The following is an 18,325-nucleotide window of genomic DNA, read 5'->3' as shown; positions in this document are numbered from 1 at the left end:
GGTCCCCTGCTCATGTGCTTGCTAGCCTCACCAAGGAGGATGGCATTGCTTCCTTTGGAGTGGAAGATACAAGTGGTGTTTTGGAGCCATGGATCCTGGGAAATTAGCTAAGAGAAAACAGGCAGGGAGGCATGAGAGCCTCCAGAAAGGACAGGTCTAGATCTGTTTCCTGTGCCTAGCTACATCCGCTCATAGACAAAATACCTTTATTTTAGTCTGGAAAGCAAGACAGAAAAAAAAGCTCCAAGCACTCAGAACTTTTGCTGTGCTCTTATTGGATGGAGATTCTGTGGTGTTGGACATATTCACATTTGGGGATTTCCCTGGCTGATGAAGGTCTTTGCCCAGTGGATGCTAGGGGTTTGAAGACTACATCAGGTCCTGTTCCGTTGCTGCCATGATCCTACCTCTTCCTATGGCAACCTTCCTTTGTTTTCCCAACTAAGGCCAGGGTCAGGAGGACCCTGGTAATGTATAGTCCTTTATGTCACAGCGAGAATGGGTAGGAAGTCTCAACCTGACTCCAAGGGCCTTGGTGAGAGGATGCCATTCTTACAGAGTAACACATTGCCAGAGACAGAGAAGGGGTCACTAGAGTTCCCTGTAGCCTGGAAGAGATGATTTTAGAATGGCCTGTCTTGGGGAAGGAGACTTGTTCATATTAGAGGCAGCCTTCCGTGGTCCTGGCTTGACAGGGTCCAGAGACAGACCGAAGACAGAACTCAACTCAAGCAGTTACTAGTGGACCTAGGTCAAACTCAGATTATTATTCTACGAAAGCTTGGGTCAGGGAAATGACTGATTTTCTACTGAAAAATAACCAGTGTGACAGGTCTGGACAGAGACAAAGCTACAAGTGGCTGAGGGTGGGAGGCTGATAGGAAGAAAGACATGAAGGTGAATTAGGGGACATTTGCAAGTTTTCAGGTAAGTTGGGATGTTGGTAAATTGGACTCAAGTACTAGTGGCAGGGACTCAGATGGAGTAGTTCAGTTCAGACTGGCTCTATGAGCTATGGCTCTTGGCCAGTGTACCAGCATGCCAGTGTGCCAGTGTCCCTATCTCCTCAGCTTCAACTGAAACCCACTCCTGTGCTGCCTGAAAGCTAGATTCTGGAGTCATATACGATTCATGTTGAATCTGGCTTCATTGTCTAGCTAGAAATCAGGTCGTGGGTTAATTATAGGACATAGTAGCTGTGAAGCTCGTTATCTCTCAGCCTCCTACCAGATCCTGGCTGTCACCACTTACATAGGTCCATGATAGTCACTTCAGATTAGTCCAAGTTTTGGCTTCTTCACCACTCTGGGGATGAGTCACCACCTTGGTTGCCCAGAGCCTGGCAGCTGCATCCAGAAGCTTCCCTTCTGGTCACTTCCGTGTTTTCTCCTCATGCTTCTATTGCCCAGAGCTTGGGTCATCTTCTGCTTGTGTAGCCAGTCTTGAGTCTCCTCTTACCCTGCTCGAGTGTGTATGGCCAGGCTAACATGAAAGGCACCTGCCTCCTCCTACAGAAGCCCACCCGTCCTTCTCTCCCGCTCTTGTTGTCTGAGTTTAGCATTGCCAACTGTCAGACCCAGCCACAGCAGGATCCAGTCAGCAGAACTTAGCATATGGTGCAGATGACAGGAAGAATTCAGTGGTGGTCAGGCCATCTGAGTTCAAGTGTCAGCTCTGCCAGGAGCTATGACGTCTGAAAAGTCAGTTGACTTCTCCATGCATCCTCTTCTGTATCTCTTCAAGGTTCAGCCATCTGTCACCTCCGATGTGCCAGCACCGACATTCTAGGATTTTGAATATTTCTATTTTAATGCCCTCGAAAGTGGTACATTTTGAGGCTGGGTTGCGAATTTTTGCATGCAGGATGACTGACACCTTTAAAATTAGGCCCACTTCCACGGATGTCAAGGAATAGCCCGAGAGATGCTTGGAGACTGTCAGGCAAGGGCTAGTTGTCCTCACGGCCTGAAAGAAGTAGACACTGCCCATCTTCCATATGAATCACATGATCCTGCAAGGGTGGCGGTGGGCAGCTGTCTCCTCTGATGTCCAGCTGGAGATTCCCAACAGAATCTGGTTTAGAAAGGTCCCAAGGCCTAGGACAGGCTTCTGATGACTCTGTCTAGAAGAAGGGACATCTGGCCGCATCTCACAATTTGGAAGAGCAGCTAAACTGGACACATGACATCATCTCCCAAACACAGAGGTGTTATCAAAGCGGACACACATTCCCCAGCTTTAGCAACAGTACTGCTTAGGGTACTTAGAGTAGAAACGGAGTTCACAAAAATTTGAATCATCTTGTTAGTAGGGCAGTTATACCCTACTTTGTACGCAATGAGATAACACTCTGCTAAGCATAGAGAAGCCCTGTCTTGGGGGTAAAAATGTCCAGTCTTTGTAGCCTTATTTTTTTTTGGCATTTTGTAGTTGTAGTTAACATCCTGGGAGTGAGGTTTCCCTCACGAGATTGGCTCCAAATTTGCCCAGACTTACTATTCACCCAACCTCCTCAAGGCCTTCGGGTAGGCTCATCCAACCCCATTCCCATCACTAGGTTGTTGTTGACCTTTTAGGCCAAACCTCACCTTTATTCTTTTCTCTGCTTGCTCCATTAGATTCAGACAGTGACAAAGAAAGTTCTGGTGTCACCTCCGTCCGAAGAGGCCAATACAACCAAAGCAGTCATCTCGATGTTGAACGAGACCATAAATGAGGCCCCGGAAGAAACTAAGATCGTTATCAAGAAGGGCCTGGAGTTCAAGGATGGGATGAACGTCCTAGGTAGGCAAACTGGTTGTTGCTGTCCATCACCTCTGTCTTTCGGTGGGACAGTGGCCAGCAGTTCATAGCTGCCTTCTCAGACTTCCAAGCATTCTTCTCAGCAAACCAAAAAACTGTCCTCTAGGTGGCACAGAAGGCTCTCTTTGGGGAACAATATGAGGGTCACTGAGACTGAGAGCTGAGCCATGAAGGAAGAGGGACAGGAGGATGGACCCAAGGGAGTCCCTCAAGGGACATGGCAGCCAGAGATCAGGGATGGGAAAAGAGGAAGGAGCTGACATTTGCCGGGCACATTCCTCTGTCTAGTGTCGTCAAGTCACCTCATCTAACTAACCATGTAATGAAATGGAATATCTTTGTCTTTTATTTATTGAGATGTCTCTATGCAGGAGCACCATACTGGTTGTCCCATCCTCGCTTCTAGTCTATAACAAATGCAGTTACCAGTATTGGATAGTATTAAATTAGGGGAAAAGGGGCTTCTGCAGAGTATCATGCGACTTCCCTCCTCAAGCTTGGTGCCTTTCCTGAATTCGATCCAGAGGTTCTCTTCAGCTGCACAGATGTGGGTTTAGGGGCCACTCACTGGTTGTCTACCCCTGGGAAATTCCTTCCACTTCTCTGAGTCTCGGCAGTAAAGTTGAAAGTTGAAATGGGATTGGCATGGGTTTGGTAGACCGACCGCTATAAAAATGAAATGAGTTCGTCGCATGTTAAGCTCTCTAGCACATGCAGTGAGTTCTGTTCAGACATGCTCTGATCATTAATTAAAAGTAGATGAAGAGTTGAGGAACTCAACCAGAAAACATCTCACAGAGTGCGGGGGTGAGGTTACCCTCATGAGATTGGCTCCAAATTTGCCCAGACTTACTATTCACCCAACCTCCTCAGGGCCTTTGGGGGGATGCCCATCCAACCCCATTCCCATCACTTGCCAGTTTAATGGTGTCAAGAAAAACAGGTCGTCTGCCTATAAAATTGAAAAGAAATGGAGAAATATGAATTTGTAAGAAAGATCTTGCAAACAAGGTTTCTAAGGACCCCGGTGAGAACTGTTTAGGGATGGGTGAGCTTGGTGGTCCTGCCCTTTTGTCATCTGAGAGATCAGATGCCCTTGTCTCCTTGAACTGTTATCAGATAAACTTGAATTTTAGATCAATAGCAAACAATAGTAATGTAGCAAATGTATGACCCAAGTGAATGAGCTCTTATAAAAACAAATTAAATTAAATTAAATTAAATTAAATTAAAAAGGTTCATATGTAGCTGAAGTTCAGAATGTGATTGGAAGCGCTGCTTGATTATTTCGTCCATGGTTCTCCATAGACATCCACGCTATAGGGAGAGGGAGCAGAAGAGAGCAGGGCAGCCCTGTGTCTGCAGGGCTGAAGCAGATCTATCTTTCTTTGGCCTGGGAGAACACAGGTTGGAGTAAGCGAGAGTGAGGGAGGAGATAAGCTGAGTGGATTGCTAGGCAACAAGCGATCCACAAACACAGTTGGTAATCAGTGAGAGGCCAGAGGTGGGTGGAGGGAGGAGGAGGAAGTGTGGGAGTCCCTCAGAGAAAGAGGCTTTGCAGATAACCCAGCAGCCTCTTTCTCCTTCGAAGAGCTATCTACAACCATTTCAGGGTCTTCTCCACTCACTCCCCAGGGCCCCTCTGGTGGGTTATAACTTTAGATCTCACCCTCCTCAACAAAGCAAGCCTCTTCTTCAGAGGGCTAAAGATATAACAGGCTGACACTTTGGAGTGAATTGTTCAAAGGATCCTAGTCTTTTCCAGAATCTTGATGGGTTCTAGAAAGTCACATGACCTTTGGCTGTGCAGGGAGTTTCAAAATATTGACAACTCGCTCAACCCCAACGACCAAATCTAAGAGGGCTTTGTTCAAATGAAACACCCCTGTTCCAGTGAGCAATTTCAATTAGGCAATGTTTACCCAGGGAAATGGCAGGCGGAATCCTGTGTTCCATCCAAGTACACAGCAAGGCACTGTGAAGCCAAGGGAAGTTAGATTGTTGAGAAACTTCCCATGTGCCAATCACAGCTGAAATAAGGTTCTTTCCATGGCCTAGGAAGCAAAGAGTTGGTGGCTTCGTTTTTGTTTTGTTTTTCTGCATTTCTGCCCTTCAATCTTTGGAAAGTCCCAAGACTGAGCATTGCAATACAGAAGGTACAGCCCTAGCTTGGCCTTACAGTTCTTTAATGACACAAGTGTCTCCTAAGAAACCTGGAGAGCTACAGCACACCTATGATTCCAGCAATCAGAAAGCTGAGACAGGAGGATTATTAGTCAAAGACCAACTTGAGCTACAAATCAAGACTGGTCTCAAAAACCAGCCAAACAGATGAATCCCCAAACCAATTCTTGATCTCCACCTTAATTCCAATTGCTTAAATCAATTTCAACTACTCCTTTAGAAAAACAAAATTTTTTAACTCACAGAAACTCCAGTGTCTGCTCTCTCTGAGAGGAGACTCCACTCTAATTCTTTGGGACCTTATGATCTTGTACATTATCAAATAGCATTAACTGAGTAATACTCAGGCTTCTCAGCCTGAGTACTCACAGACAGATTCCTTGTCATCACACCCAGCAAACTGCCCTCCATGGTCTGAGAGAAAGGTGGAGGAAGAGCTGGGACCTGATTTTCCATATTACAGTAAAACTAGTTCATTCTGTACCATCTTCCTTGGTCCAATAACTCCGTTGTGATATCACTTATTAAGCCCTCTGGTGAAGAGCTAAAGAGGAGAGATGTTAAATTCTGGATATTAGCAGTCTGAGTACAAGGGCTGGAAAGAGAGATGGGATCCCCACCAAGTGTGGTTACTAGTTTGATGTAGAGAAGAGGGTGGCTTTGGGGGATGAGAACAAAAGGGTAGATAAAGTCAAAGGTTCAGAGAGAAGGAATGTATGTCTAAGAGAATTACATTATAATGCTGTAGTTTAGCTGATAAATGCCCATACTCAGGCATAACTATTTAGACTAAGGAAAGACTGGAAATCAGGCTTGCTAAACGGAGGTAGAGTAGGGTGTGGAAGAGGATGGAAAGAGAGGGATTAGAAGATGGCCAGTGCATCAGGATCAGAGAACAGGCCAAATGGACAAGCAATGCTCTGTAGTCAGGAGAATAACTGTGACTCCACATATGTAGTCAGAGTTAGGTGACCAAGACTAGGGGTGGTTAAAGGATCCTGGAGTGCACAGTGAACAATTGGAAATCTAGGCAGTCCCCAAGTAGTACTGAGACTGCTGTTAGCCACATAATGTGCCCCAGTCTCTGAGTGTGTTAAGCTGAGGTGTTGAGGGTAGGAGTGGTTGGGAGTGAATCTTCTGGAAAGAGAAACCAGGCTTAGTCTTTGAGGATCTAAGGTACAAGGGCAGATCACAAGGTCCTTAGACACAGGTGATGAAGAAAAAGACTTAGGGTCTAGTGTTAGAGTTGCTTCAGCGTGTATTGAAAGGCTGCCACCAAGAGGGTAGGGAGTGAGCTCCTTAAATCCTTCCTGCCTTGGGTTAGGATTGACCCTGGAGGCTGATGTAGGTTGAACTAGGATGTCAAGAAAAGAGAGAAGACAGATGAGAGGATAGGTATTGACAAAATCTAACAGTAAACTCTACATTCTGTCTTTATTATCATCCTGAAAAGATTAATAAATGAGAGCATAACAAGTTGAATTTTAAAGGTTGGTTAATTGGGGCTTCCTAGCTAGTTTGAATTTCTTATTTCCCATGTCATCATTTTTCTTCCTTCCACCTTTGCTGTGCAGCTGGAGGGAATTCCCCGGGATGAAGTGTACCTCAGAACAACACCAAAATGGCCTGGACATTCCTTCATCCGGGGCCTTCTAGACTAGTTAGTTTCTGCTGTTCTAGTAGTGCCTCTGAAGTCTGCTGAACAGTCACCAAGTACTGCCAGGCTCCTTTCTGTTAATCCGTGTGATAGTGGGAGCTGTTCTCACACACTTTGCTAAGTGAGGAGAAATAGAAGACAGCACCTTTCATTTTGGAATGAAAATGAATTCGTTCTCTTCAAGGATCTCACACCTGGACTGCTTAGAGTTCAGCCTGCTCAAGGGAAAAAATGTCAAGAAAAGCAATAATTATAAGATGCGTGAAGGGGGGCGAGGGGGACTTTCAGTGTGAAATGTAATGCGTTTTTTTTTTTTTCTTCTAATTCCTAATTTATCCAAGGGTGACTGGTAGGCAGAATTGGCCCTGTACATCAGTCATGCTAAAGTGTTAGAGAAAGGAAGTGCATGCTTTGTCATTTGTCCTTCTGAGTAATGTTGTTACCCACAGGTCTGATCGGGTTCTTTATTGCCTTCGGCATCGCCATGGGGAAGATGGGGGAGCAGGCCAAGCTGATGGTGGAGTTCTTCAACATTCTGAATGAGATCGTAATGAAGTTAGTGATCATGATCATGTGGTAAGTGTTTTTACTCTGACATCATCGCAGTGGTGCCAGGCGAAGCCTTGTAGTGGGGACCTCGGAGAATGAAAAGAGTGGGTGCAGACCAGGAAGATATGGAGAAGGGGGTGGAAATTCTCCTCCCTCCCCTTTGGCTTCCTCTTCCTAGTCACTGAGCCAAATCTAATTCTGTGTGTCTTTCGGCTTCACAATGGGTTTTTATTTTCACACGTCCATCCCAGCCAAGCTGCTGTAACATATACTAAGTGACTTGTATACCCATAGATTTCCCCAAGTCCAGGAGACTGGAAGTCTAAAATCAAGATGTCTGTATAATCAACTTCTAGCACGTTCATCTGAGTTGTAAAAGAAACAATGCAGGGGGAAAAGAGGCACAAAGCATCCTGGGTCTCTTTTCTAGAGCATCGTTTTAGTCTTTTTCCACTGCTGTAACAACATACTGCAGGCTAGGTACAATTATAAACAAAGGAATTATTATTATTTCTTAATCACAGGTTGGGAGGCTGGAATGTCATCAGCAGATTTGTTATCTGGTGAGCGCCTGATGATTCTTCCTCTGTGCCCTCCCATGAAGGAACAAACAGGCTTCACCAAGGCTCCTCTGTAAAAATGCTGATCACACTGAGGAGGGCTCACCTCCAAGTGGCTCATCTCCCATACTACTGTACTGAGGTTATGACTCAACACACAGGAATTTGGGGGTGGGACAAAACCATTCAAACTTTAGTAGACACCAGTATCATTCACCAGGATGTTACCTAATCACCTCTACAGGCCCTACTTCTACACAGCCAGTATTAGGGTTTAAACATTTCAATAAGGGGTGGGGCATACATTCAGTTCATCAAATGGCTAAGAAAATAAAGTAAAATGAAGAAAAAGAAAAATCAGTAGCAGCATTTCGTAATACAAAAATTAAATGAAATTCACATCCTCTCCACAGGTCCAAATGTGGTGACGTGTTTGCAGTTGATTCTCATTAAAGCTTTAGGAATGAGAGGCTTCGAGGTTTCAGCTAAATATGATAACCAAAATATTACTCTTGGCATGGTTGCCTCATCACCTCATTGAACTTGTAAAATAAAAAGGGATGAAAGGGATGTTGGTACAATACTGTGTTCCCTTCTGTTACAGTGCTGGATTTTCATTTCCTCAGCAATGCTAATGTTGAATGTTTATTTTGTGAAGAGTTAAGCTAACATTGGAATGCCGTATCCTTTGGGTCCATCCTAGTCTTCTGCGGGCCTCATAGGCAATGACACATAAAGTAGCGTCAGCCTCTGGCTTGAACAGTACTTTGTGTCCATGTTGCCTAGAGTGTCCAGTGGTCCGCACATCCCTGTGGTAAAGATGCAGTTCTTACTGGTGGGACTGACACAGGTGGCATGAGTGACATGCCTTCCCCCCTTCCCTCACACCCCTGCCCTTTATACAGTGTCCTTGAAGGAAACTAGGTTCTTCAGGGAAAACTGAGGAGGCATTGAAATGGAGGGTGTGGATTAGGAAGTTGAAACCTTCTCCCCTAAAGGTTTAGCACCCTGTGCCCTGACAGAGAGAGGCAGGGGGGTCGCTGTGAGTCATGGCTGCAGAAGGATTCCTCACAAGTTTCTGTTACCGCATTCAGGAAGGCAGATGGGGCTTTTATGGCAAGAGCTCCATTCCTATCATTCTTTAGGCGCCTCATCAGCACACCATTTGATAATTAGAAGCCTGTGGAAAGCTCCTGGGTAAAATGACTAAGCACTGCCCCTCCAGGCTGAGACCATCGTCATCTTTATGTAGTGGTAAGGATAGTAAAAAATAGCAAAATCTAGCATGGTGAGGTTAAGACAATCTGTCTGCTCGGTGTCATTTAAAAACTGTTTTGAGATAGGCTCTCATATAGCCCATGTTAGCTCAAAGTTGCTGTGTAGCCAAGGATGACCTTGACTTGATTCTCCCCCTGAGCACTGGTGTGCACCTCCATGTCTGGATTAAAAATTACGGTCATTAAAATGTAAATTGGAATGATTTTATTTTGCAGTGTGTTCGACTTCAGTTATTATTTTATTAAACTAATTTATTAAAGAAATTATTATCATTAAGTCATAACAAAGACATGCTAAATTTTTTCAATATGCTTAGAATTAATCTGGTAACTTTCCATGTTCACATTTCTTCATTAAATAATCCCTGACAAAAATAGATGCTTTCAGTAGCCATTTTCCAGATAATAGCACTAAGCACAGAGGTTGAATTTCCCAGTGCTGCAGAGAGATATTGTCCAGCAGTCCCTAACTGGGTTTCTTTCTGAGTTTGAAGTAAATGAAATCTGGGAACAAGTGACCTTAAGCAAGTTAGACACATTTAAATCCTAATATTCTGATTAGTAAAACAAAATAATTATAAAATCCATGTCATGAGGTTGCTGTGAGAAAGAGGTGAAATGGCGACCCCAGTCATTGGAACTGTCCAAAGGGCCAGTAGTTATTCTGTTGCCACCGTTGTCACCATCAGTCCAATCCATATCCTCTGCATCTCTGTGTGTATTAATTCCTTAAGAAGTCTGAAAACCCCATAGTTTTGTTGTAAGTTTCATATCCTTGGTTTTTAAAAATTCTTTAAAACTTTTTCAAACTCTGAAAAACTTGAATAGGAAGCGAAACTTCCCATAGTCTTCCTCCATTAGAAAAAGAAGTCTCTGTCCTCCATTTCTACTGCCTGACTACCGCCCCTCCACCATCCGTACCACCAAAGGAAAGAACATTCAATGCTACTTGCTAAAGCAAGGAAAGAAGGCTTTGTACAGGGCTGCCTCAAAGGGTATAGGGACCATAGCAATGTGTTTTTATAGTAATGGAGAGGGGCTAGGCTCAGATCCAAACATACTGGGAAGGTGGGATTTATAGCCAACAGAATGCGGGCACGTCAAGTGTCAGAGGGATTCTGCTAAGGACCTAGCAGGATTCTTGTCGAAGCCAAGCCAGAGAGGCCAGATACTAGTTGGGGATGGTAGACCATGGGGAATGGGATCAGAGGTGGAGAGCCACACACTGAGGATGGGGATTCAGCTGACTCAGTGGGCCTCTTGGCCGAAACAATATTTTAAAGGAAGGAGACAACCAGACCTAAAGGTGAAGGGATCTAACTACAGTTTGGAAAAGCAAAAAACCCATTTGTTCTTTTACTCTATAAATAGATAACCCCTTCTAAACTGACAATGATGTTGTATAATGATGAATACCATAGAGGGTTTCTCCCTACGCTGGCCTCATGTTCTCGTGAAAGAATGGAAGGGAAGACAGCCAAAAGGAAACAAATATAAATCCAGTTAGTAACATGAACCGCAAACGCAGGGCTGTGAGGTAGAGTGAAGGAAGGAGACCTTAGTGGCCAGGGTGATCTTTGTGGAATCCAAGAGCAGTAAAGACCTGACAGCAAGGTGAAAAGCTGGATGGAGATTCCAACATAAGGAAGCAGGAAGCAAAAGTCTGTTGAGGGTCACAGCAAAGATCAAGAGCCGCTGCAGTGAAAATGGTTAAAAATGGAGGAAGGAGTGAAAGTGGAGAGGCAGGCAGGGGTCAGAGCCTCCAGGGCTCTGTGGGCCACTGGTGGGTTAGATTTCATTGATTTGTGACAGGAAGGCCTTGGGGGATAGCAAAACCAGACCTTGTGTGAACTGCTTGTCTCTTTATCCTATCTATTATAGGCAGCACTGAAAGGGTGAGTTGGCTCAGCTCCACTTCACGTATCTGTCTAACTATCTACACCAGGTCTGAAATCCCCAAATTAGTGGGTTATGACCTCCTCAGTAGTCTTACATAAATGAGAACTAAGGTAAATGGTTTCCAAAGGTTAAATATCTGCATTTCATCATTTGCAAGTGATAATTTTGTTCATGAAATATCAACTTTCTGTTAGCTCAGAATTACCTGAGAACATATTTAAACATAGAAGTCCTAGTGCCAGCCGTTTGTGGGAGCCCAGGGCCCTTACTGTGATAGCAGGTAGCTTGGGGCACTGAGAGGGGACTAGTTATGGGTAACAGACCTTGATGGGGTTCTGGGTAGAATGAATGCTGCGGGTTAGGTTGCGATTGTGAAGTGGAGACCAGCCCTGCAAAGGTCACCTTTGACAAAGGAGGGCCAAGGTTCACAATGGGTAGAGGCTAGAACAGATGAAACATGGACTATATGTGAATAGCAACCTTGTATACTGGGCACAGAGCTGAGAATACAGGCCCCCGTGGTTTATGTGAAGACATTCCCTTCTTCTGTCCCAATGATTGTGTCTCTCTGAATTGGAAATGGATCCGACAATGGGTGTCGCGTGGTTTCAGAATGCTTGGTTGGAGCCTTAAGCCTCTACCTGTACTTAATTGTGGTCTTAATTGTTTCATCATGACTTTTGAGCGGTAACCTTGGACGTTGTGCATTTCGCCCATTCTTCCCCACAGCATCTCCTCTCCAAGGAGCTCATTCATTGGTATGGAAATCCGGGAATACAGCTCAAGTTGGGTATAGAGAAGTGATGACAAAGGGTTCTTTTATACCGCATTAACAGTCATCCTGTTAGGGGTGGGCAAAGTGTTTGGAGTAGCCAGGGTTGCTGCACTCCATACTCCTCAGCTCTTGTTCTTCACTTTGTGGATTTTAGCTAATGCTATCTGCAGTGGGAGCTGGTGCCCACCCACACTGCCAAAACCCCTCCTGTGGGTAAACCTCCCTCTAGTCCATCTGGCTCTGGCTCAAATGTACTCCCCCTGGGGGAGTTTGTAGCTGATATCCCTTGGCAAAGTGCCTTGAAATCATGTCTTCTCCATTCTACCAATTACTTGACCTGGAGGGAGGATGAAAGAAATTTGAATAGCATCCTAAATAGCTCTTATCTATATTTCTCTGCATAGCCTTAAAGGGTTATTGGTGTTTGGGAAAGGATTGATCTCTTAGCTCATGAAGACAAATCCTTCTGGGTTTTTTTTTTTTAAAGATTTATTTATTTATCATGTATACAATGTCTGGGTACATGTACAGAAGAGGGTACCAGATCTCATTATAGATGGTTATGAGCCACCATGTGGTTGCTGGGAATTGACTCAGGACCTTTGGAAGAGCAGACAGTGCTCTTAACCTCTGAGCCATCTCTCCAGCCCCCCCCCTTCTGGGTTTTATAGGGAGGTGCATTTTGTTCAGTTCTTTACAATTTTAGTGACAAAGCACTGGCCTCGGGGACTCTGTAGCTGACTTATGAGATGTTATGAACTTGGGATACACCAGAAGAATAGCAAGTGGCAAGAAACATGAGGGTTTAATGATGTAACAGAAGGCTTGTTTAACACTCTTATTAATATCTGTAGAAGCAGTTCTCAAGCAAGGCCAGCTTGCACCCTAGGGGAAAGGCAAGTGAGGATCAGGCTGGAAGCTCCATGGGGAAGAGCAGAGCCACACATTAGGCTGTTACCTCAGATTAAAAAAAATCGCCTCGTGATCAAGGTTTGCTCATAAAACCATCTACCACTGGGTAGCCAGTGAGAGGTTTAGAAAGTCTCTTTAGCTCAGGCTTGAATAAAAAGGCATGAACCAGGAGAGGACTTGCTACCCAGAAATGTTCAAACAGAAGCTGTCCTAAAATTCTTTCAAGAGGAAGGAATCAAGTTGAGAAGGATGGGAGGGAAATTCAGCAGTGTACACAGATGCACATGGGAAAGTTTGAGCTTCACGGTTTCCTGGTGATGTTGGAATCAGCCTCTCTAAGCCTTGATGGCGACATCTGAAAAATGAGAATATGTTACCAAATGAGATCCTTTCCTGTAGCCAGGGAAAGGCTGGACAAAATCTGTCTTTTCTGCATTTCAGGATCTCATCTGCCCTCCATAGCCTTTATTTAGGTTAGGAAAAGACTGGGGACAGGCCTGATTGCCAAAAGAAAGGGAGAGGAGGAGGGAGGGGGAATGGAGGGACAGAGGGAGGGAGTAGGAAGGAAGAAAAGAAGGAGGGACAGAGGGAGGGAGGAGAGAGGAAGGAAGAAAGAAAGGAAGGAGGGATGGAGAAGGAAGGAAGGTAGAAAGAAAGGAAGAAAGGAGGTAGGGATGGAGGAAAGGAAGGAAAGAAGGAAGGAGGGAGGGATGTAGGGAAGGAAGAAAGGGAAGAAGGAAGGATGATGGAAGGAAAGAGGAAAGTAAGAAACAAGGAAAGAAAGGACCCTTTCTTTCCTGACCCCCTGTTGGGAGCTCTTTGTGGGGATTTTAGTTTCTCTTTAGTTATTCTAAAAAAAAAAAAAAAAAAAAAAAAAAAAAAAAAAAAAAAAAAAAAAAACCAAACTTGTCTATAATTGCTAATGAGGTGTCAGTCTTCCTACAAATGTCTTATTTCAGTCAGACACCATCACAGTGTGAACAAATTCATTCCCAGCAACACCTCCATTAGATAATAATAACTGTTATTATTATTATATAATTATAATGAAGAATGTCCCCAGACAAGCCAAACATAAAACCAAGATGAGAGAGTTTTCCTACAAGTGAGAACAGGACAGTTTCCAAGTCCCTCTATAAGGTAACAACAGCATGCAAATGTCAGTATGGGATAAACTGGTGTGTGGTGACTGCTTAGCTACAAGGAACTGGGATCCTGCACAAAAGGGAAGAAGTTTGGCTTGGTAAGGGAAACCTCCACTTGCGCTCTCTCACAAAACGCCCCGGTTCTCCTGGCTCTGGGCTTGGGCTAGTGACTGAACTTTTCCAAAGGACGGCTTCCTTAATTGCTGGGTGATAATACTGGTGTGCAGCCCTGAAGGCTGTGGCAGGGGTAAGTGAGACTCTGAGCGTGCAGGCCTCGCTGCTGTGCTTGAAACACAGTGAGCAGGAGCCAGCCTTTCAGGCCTAAAAGTCACAAAACCACGCTTCTCTAGATGTACTCCTTGGCACAGACGCTTTAATTTTGGCAGCCCCCTCTCTTTGATTCCCCCCCTTTCTTATTCCTGCTGTCTCCATCATTTTGAATATATTTCTCAACTGCCAAGATTAACAACAATGGACATTTCCAAGTCCCAGTTAATGCCTAAATTCTAGGAAGGAGTTGAAGAGGAAGGATGTCAAAAAAGATTCCAGGAACACAATTTAGCTCTCTTGGCCTTTAACTCGGTGCTTGCAGACAGGTAAAGTTAAAAGACAGCAAGGCCTGCCTCCTTTATTCCTAAATAAAACTCACCTTTGCAATAAAGTTTGCCTTTGGACTTAATCGCCAGAACATGAGTCACTAGATCCATAAAACAGTTAAGCCGGTCAATTCAAAGTATTAGATCTTGTGAAATAAATGAATAAATAAAAAGAGGAAGGGTTTTCCTCCAGGTGCAATTCCCCAGGTGGGATTTAGGCCCTGAACCCCTTAATGATCTCTTCAAAGCTATTGTTTTCTTTTGTGTTTTTCAGGTACTCCCCGCTGGGTATCGCCTGCCTGATCTGTGGGAAGATCATCGCCATCAAGGACTTAGAAGTGGTTGCTAGGCAACTGGGGATGTACATGATCACGGTGATCGTGGGCCTCATCATCCATGGGGGCATCTTCCTCCCCTTGATTTACTTTGTAGTGACCAGAAAAAACCCATTCTCCTTTTTCGCTGGTATTTTCCAAGCCTGGATCACGGCCCTGGGAACTGCTTCCAGGTAGAGGACAAAAGAAACCACCTTCCTCCGAGTTGGTGCTTTTGTTCCTTTGCTACTTCTTGTTCCCCCCCCCCCCCCAGATCTTTCCTAAATTCAGTGAGAACACCTTTCACATCTTATGAAAATATTTTTCTAGAAGTAAACACTTTGAACCTTTTGCTTCTCCTGGGCACTGCTGGAGCTTCTGATCAGCCCATGGCTGGTCTGGAACTGGACTAGAAACATGACCTCATATTAAGTGTTTAGGTGGTCACATGCCGTGAGGTCACATGCCTAACATGTTACGTGAAGAACTAATATTATCCAGAGGGTGTAGCATGATGTTGTTCACCTAACATATCACCTGTGGCTGGATTTTTTTTTTTTTAAGAAAAACATCTTTAGAGGTTTTGGTCAATAATTTTCCAAAAGTAGGAGAACCAAGTTTTTTTTTTTTCTAAAGATATGTCTATTTTTATGTTGTGTATGCGTGAGTGACTGCATGTATGTGTCCTCCAAGGCCGGAGGAGGGAGTTAGAAGCAGTTGTGTGCTGCCTGATGTGGATCCTGAGGATTAAACCCAGGTCATCTGCACAACTGCTCAACGGTCTCACCAACACCAGGAGAAACAGCTTTCACAGAGTGAACGGTGATTTTTTTCCCCCAACAAGCAGAAACCAGCTAATTCTTTGACTTTAACATAAATCTTTCAGTGAACAATTTTGCCCTAACTTCTCCCCCCTCAAATTCAGCTTAAATGACTTGACCTGATAGAAAGGCAGCTCCTCCTTCATTTTCTGTTTCCAGTGCCTAGAAAATCAATAAGGACCTCAAATATAGGCAACAAAAATAATTTTTCAATATAATGTTGGACAGAAGTTAGCCAAAAGCCAACAGAAACAAGGAAAAAAAAATACATCTAGAATTGTAGAATTTTTGAAGACCAAAGAGTTTTACTGTTTCAGACTGAAATCAGTGTTTTACTTCTGATATATGTCTTTGCGTCCCAAAGCTGAGCCTGAGGTCATGAAATGGTAGGCAACTCAGAGACCAGCAAAGGGCAAAACCCACAGTGGGAAGCCCCCAGGTCCAGCTGCTGAGCTTGGACCGTGTCCTGCTAATGAGGACCCACTCAGTGGCGCTGCATGGCTGGAGGTTCCTAGGCCTCTGTGCAGGCTGTCAGAGTCTCCTCAAGTGATCCTGCAGCCGCATGGGAAGCCAGACTATATTTGCATATTGCAAGCCAGCCGAAATTCAATATGAACAGAATGTGAGCCTTCAGAAAAGGCTGAAATATGTACAGTGCCTCGGACTAGATTTAGTAGCCTGTTTTCCGGAGATGAAGGGGAAACACTTCAAGATTTCCCTTTTACTTCCCGACTCTTTACATTCTCTGCAGATAAGAGTCTGTATTCATGGAAATCCTTCTCTTCAAAGAAGGAAACCATTCCCCCACCCCAATAAAAGCTAACCTTATTTACTTTTATTTTGTTAATCTGATCATATATGTGGTATGTCCCGTTAGTGAGGCATTTCAGATAGTGAATAAAATTCTGAGGAAGACAATGAACCTCACCAGATAAGTATTCATTTCTTCAGCTAATGACAGTACACAGTAACCTTATAGTTAATCTTTATACCTATGAATCTTCTACGTCTTACTATGTATATATTCTGCTCTATATTTTCCGTGGGTCAAGAGTCCATGAAAATCATCTCTTTGCTACTGTTTTGGGAACTTCATTACAATGTATAGGAATTTGGGACTGGAGAAGTGACTTAGTAGTTAAGAGCGCTTGCTGCTCTTGTAAAGGACCTGGGTTTGCTTCCCAGCACCTGAGTGGCAACTGCCAGCCAACTCTAACTCCAGTTCCAGGGGGTCCGTCACCCTCTTTTGGCTTCCATTGGTACCAGGCATGTACATACATACATGTGGGCAAAGCGCTCAAACACCTAAAATAAAATGGAATAATAATATACTGTACTCTGCTGAACTCCAGGCCCAGGGGTGTAAATCTAAAGTGTGCCAGTGACATGAGGCCCTGACAGACATCTCTGCCAGCTTCTCTGATGTTCCCCTCGGGATGCATTCTAGTCCTGGATCAGAGCCAAGAGCTGCACACTGGCAGTTTTGAAATACATCACTGGCTAACATTTCAGAAAGACCAGAATTCAATATTCCCACCAACTGTGTCCTTCCCCACCCACTCATCAGAGCTGGGTATTCCGTATCTGTGTTGCTTTGATGCATTTCAATCTTATCGGTGGGGAAACTACTCAGCAAATTTGCATGTATTTGATTACAGATGAGGGAAAACTTTTTTTTTTTCTTATTGCCTTTTTCGCCCATCCCCTTGTCTCTTGAGTCATAGGCAAGCCAGTTCATTTTTCTTTGTTGGGTATTCATCCTTTTAGTTTATGTATATAAATTATTAACTCTTATATCACATGCTACAGATAAGAAATCTTCTTAGACATTTGTCTTGAAAATAAATAATTTTTGAACTAGATATTTTTATTTGTATATATTCAAAGCTGTGAATACTTTTTTATTTAGAAACTCAAATATTTTTTTCTATCCACAATTATAACATAATGTTTTATATTTTCCTAATGCTCTTATAAATTTTTCTTTAAATTATTTCAAAAAATGTTTTTCTTTTGAATAACCAGACCAGTATATTAGTAACTTTAAAAGACAAAACAAATCCTAAAGGGATATGGATGGCAAACCCTGGAATTTAAGCCAAACTGAATGCTTAACTTATCTAAATAAAGCCTTAAACGTTCATTCCATCTCTTACTCTGTATTTCATAGGGAGAAAAAGATGGTTTTAGTCTTTGCTTAAAATGTGGCTTTTGCCTGGATGTGGAGTTTCCTTTTCTTAAAAGGCAACAGGGCAAAACTCACATTCCAAGAACCAAGTCATGGTTTCTTTGCCATAATGTGCACAAGGGTGAAAAATACACCACCTAGAAACAGCCCATTAAATACTACTCTGTCTCATGTTACTGAAGGAGGACTCTGGCTAGTTACTTTACATGTCACTGTAACAAAACAGCTGGCAAAAACAACTTAAGGAAGAAAGGTTTACGTTGGCTCAAGGTTTAAGGAGACACTGTCTGGTGGAGAGGAAGGGCTGGAAACTGAAACAGGTCTGTTCACAGCATTGAGAACTCATGATGTTGGCTTCTCAAGGTGCCAATCAGGAAGCAGAGATGAGACTAGAAACAGAGCCAAATGTTGAAAGCCTCAACATCCATCACTTCTATCCACTTAAACCTTAAATCCCAAAGGTTCCAAACAACCCCAGGCATGGCCACCATAACAACCATAGCAACACTGAGGGTGGTTGACTGGCTCTTCTTGATGGACACAGAGACTGGTATCAGAAAGAAATGTGTCCCAGATCTCTGGCTCAGTGCACGCTGGGACAGGAGGTGTCATTTCATAAGAAGAATCTCAAGTGTTGGACATTGTT

At 43.8% G+C, this 18,325-nt stretch overlaps 1 protein-coding gene across 4 annotated transcripts in view; it reads left to right on the top strand.

Annotated features, from left to right (window-relative positions):
• The window catches only part of Slc1a2 (solute carrier family 1 member 2), a 128,876-nt gene that overhangs the window by 77,602 nt on the left and 32,949 nt on the right, over positions 1–18,325 (top strand). For all 4 annotated transcript variants that reach the window (XM_055599761.1, XM_055599767.1, XM_055599756.1 and 1 more), the window contains exons 5-7: positions 2,619–2,784; positions 7,093–7,219; positions 14,631–14,864. In XM_055599761.1, coding sequence (XP_055455736.1) covers positions 2,619–2,784; positions 7,093–7,219; positions 14,631–14,864 — 527 coding nt within the window. The remainder of the gene's footprint in view (positions 1–2,618; positions 2,785–7,092; positions 7,220–14,630; positions 14,865–18,325) is intronic.

The sequence above is a fragment of the Psammomys obesus genome, unplaced genomic scaffold (assembly GCF_907164565.1).
Source record: "Psammomys obesus unplaced genomic scaffold, mPsaObe1.curated_primary_1811, whole genome shotgun sequence".
Taxonomy (NCBI): domain Eukaryota; kingdom Metazoa; phylum Chordata; class Mammalia; order Rodentia; family Muridae; genus Psammomys; species Psammomys obesus.
The sequence above is the reverse complement of the archived record's forward strand: the minus strand, read 5'-3'. Positions and strand labels throughout refer to the sequence as shown.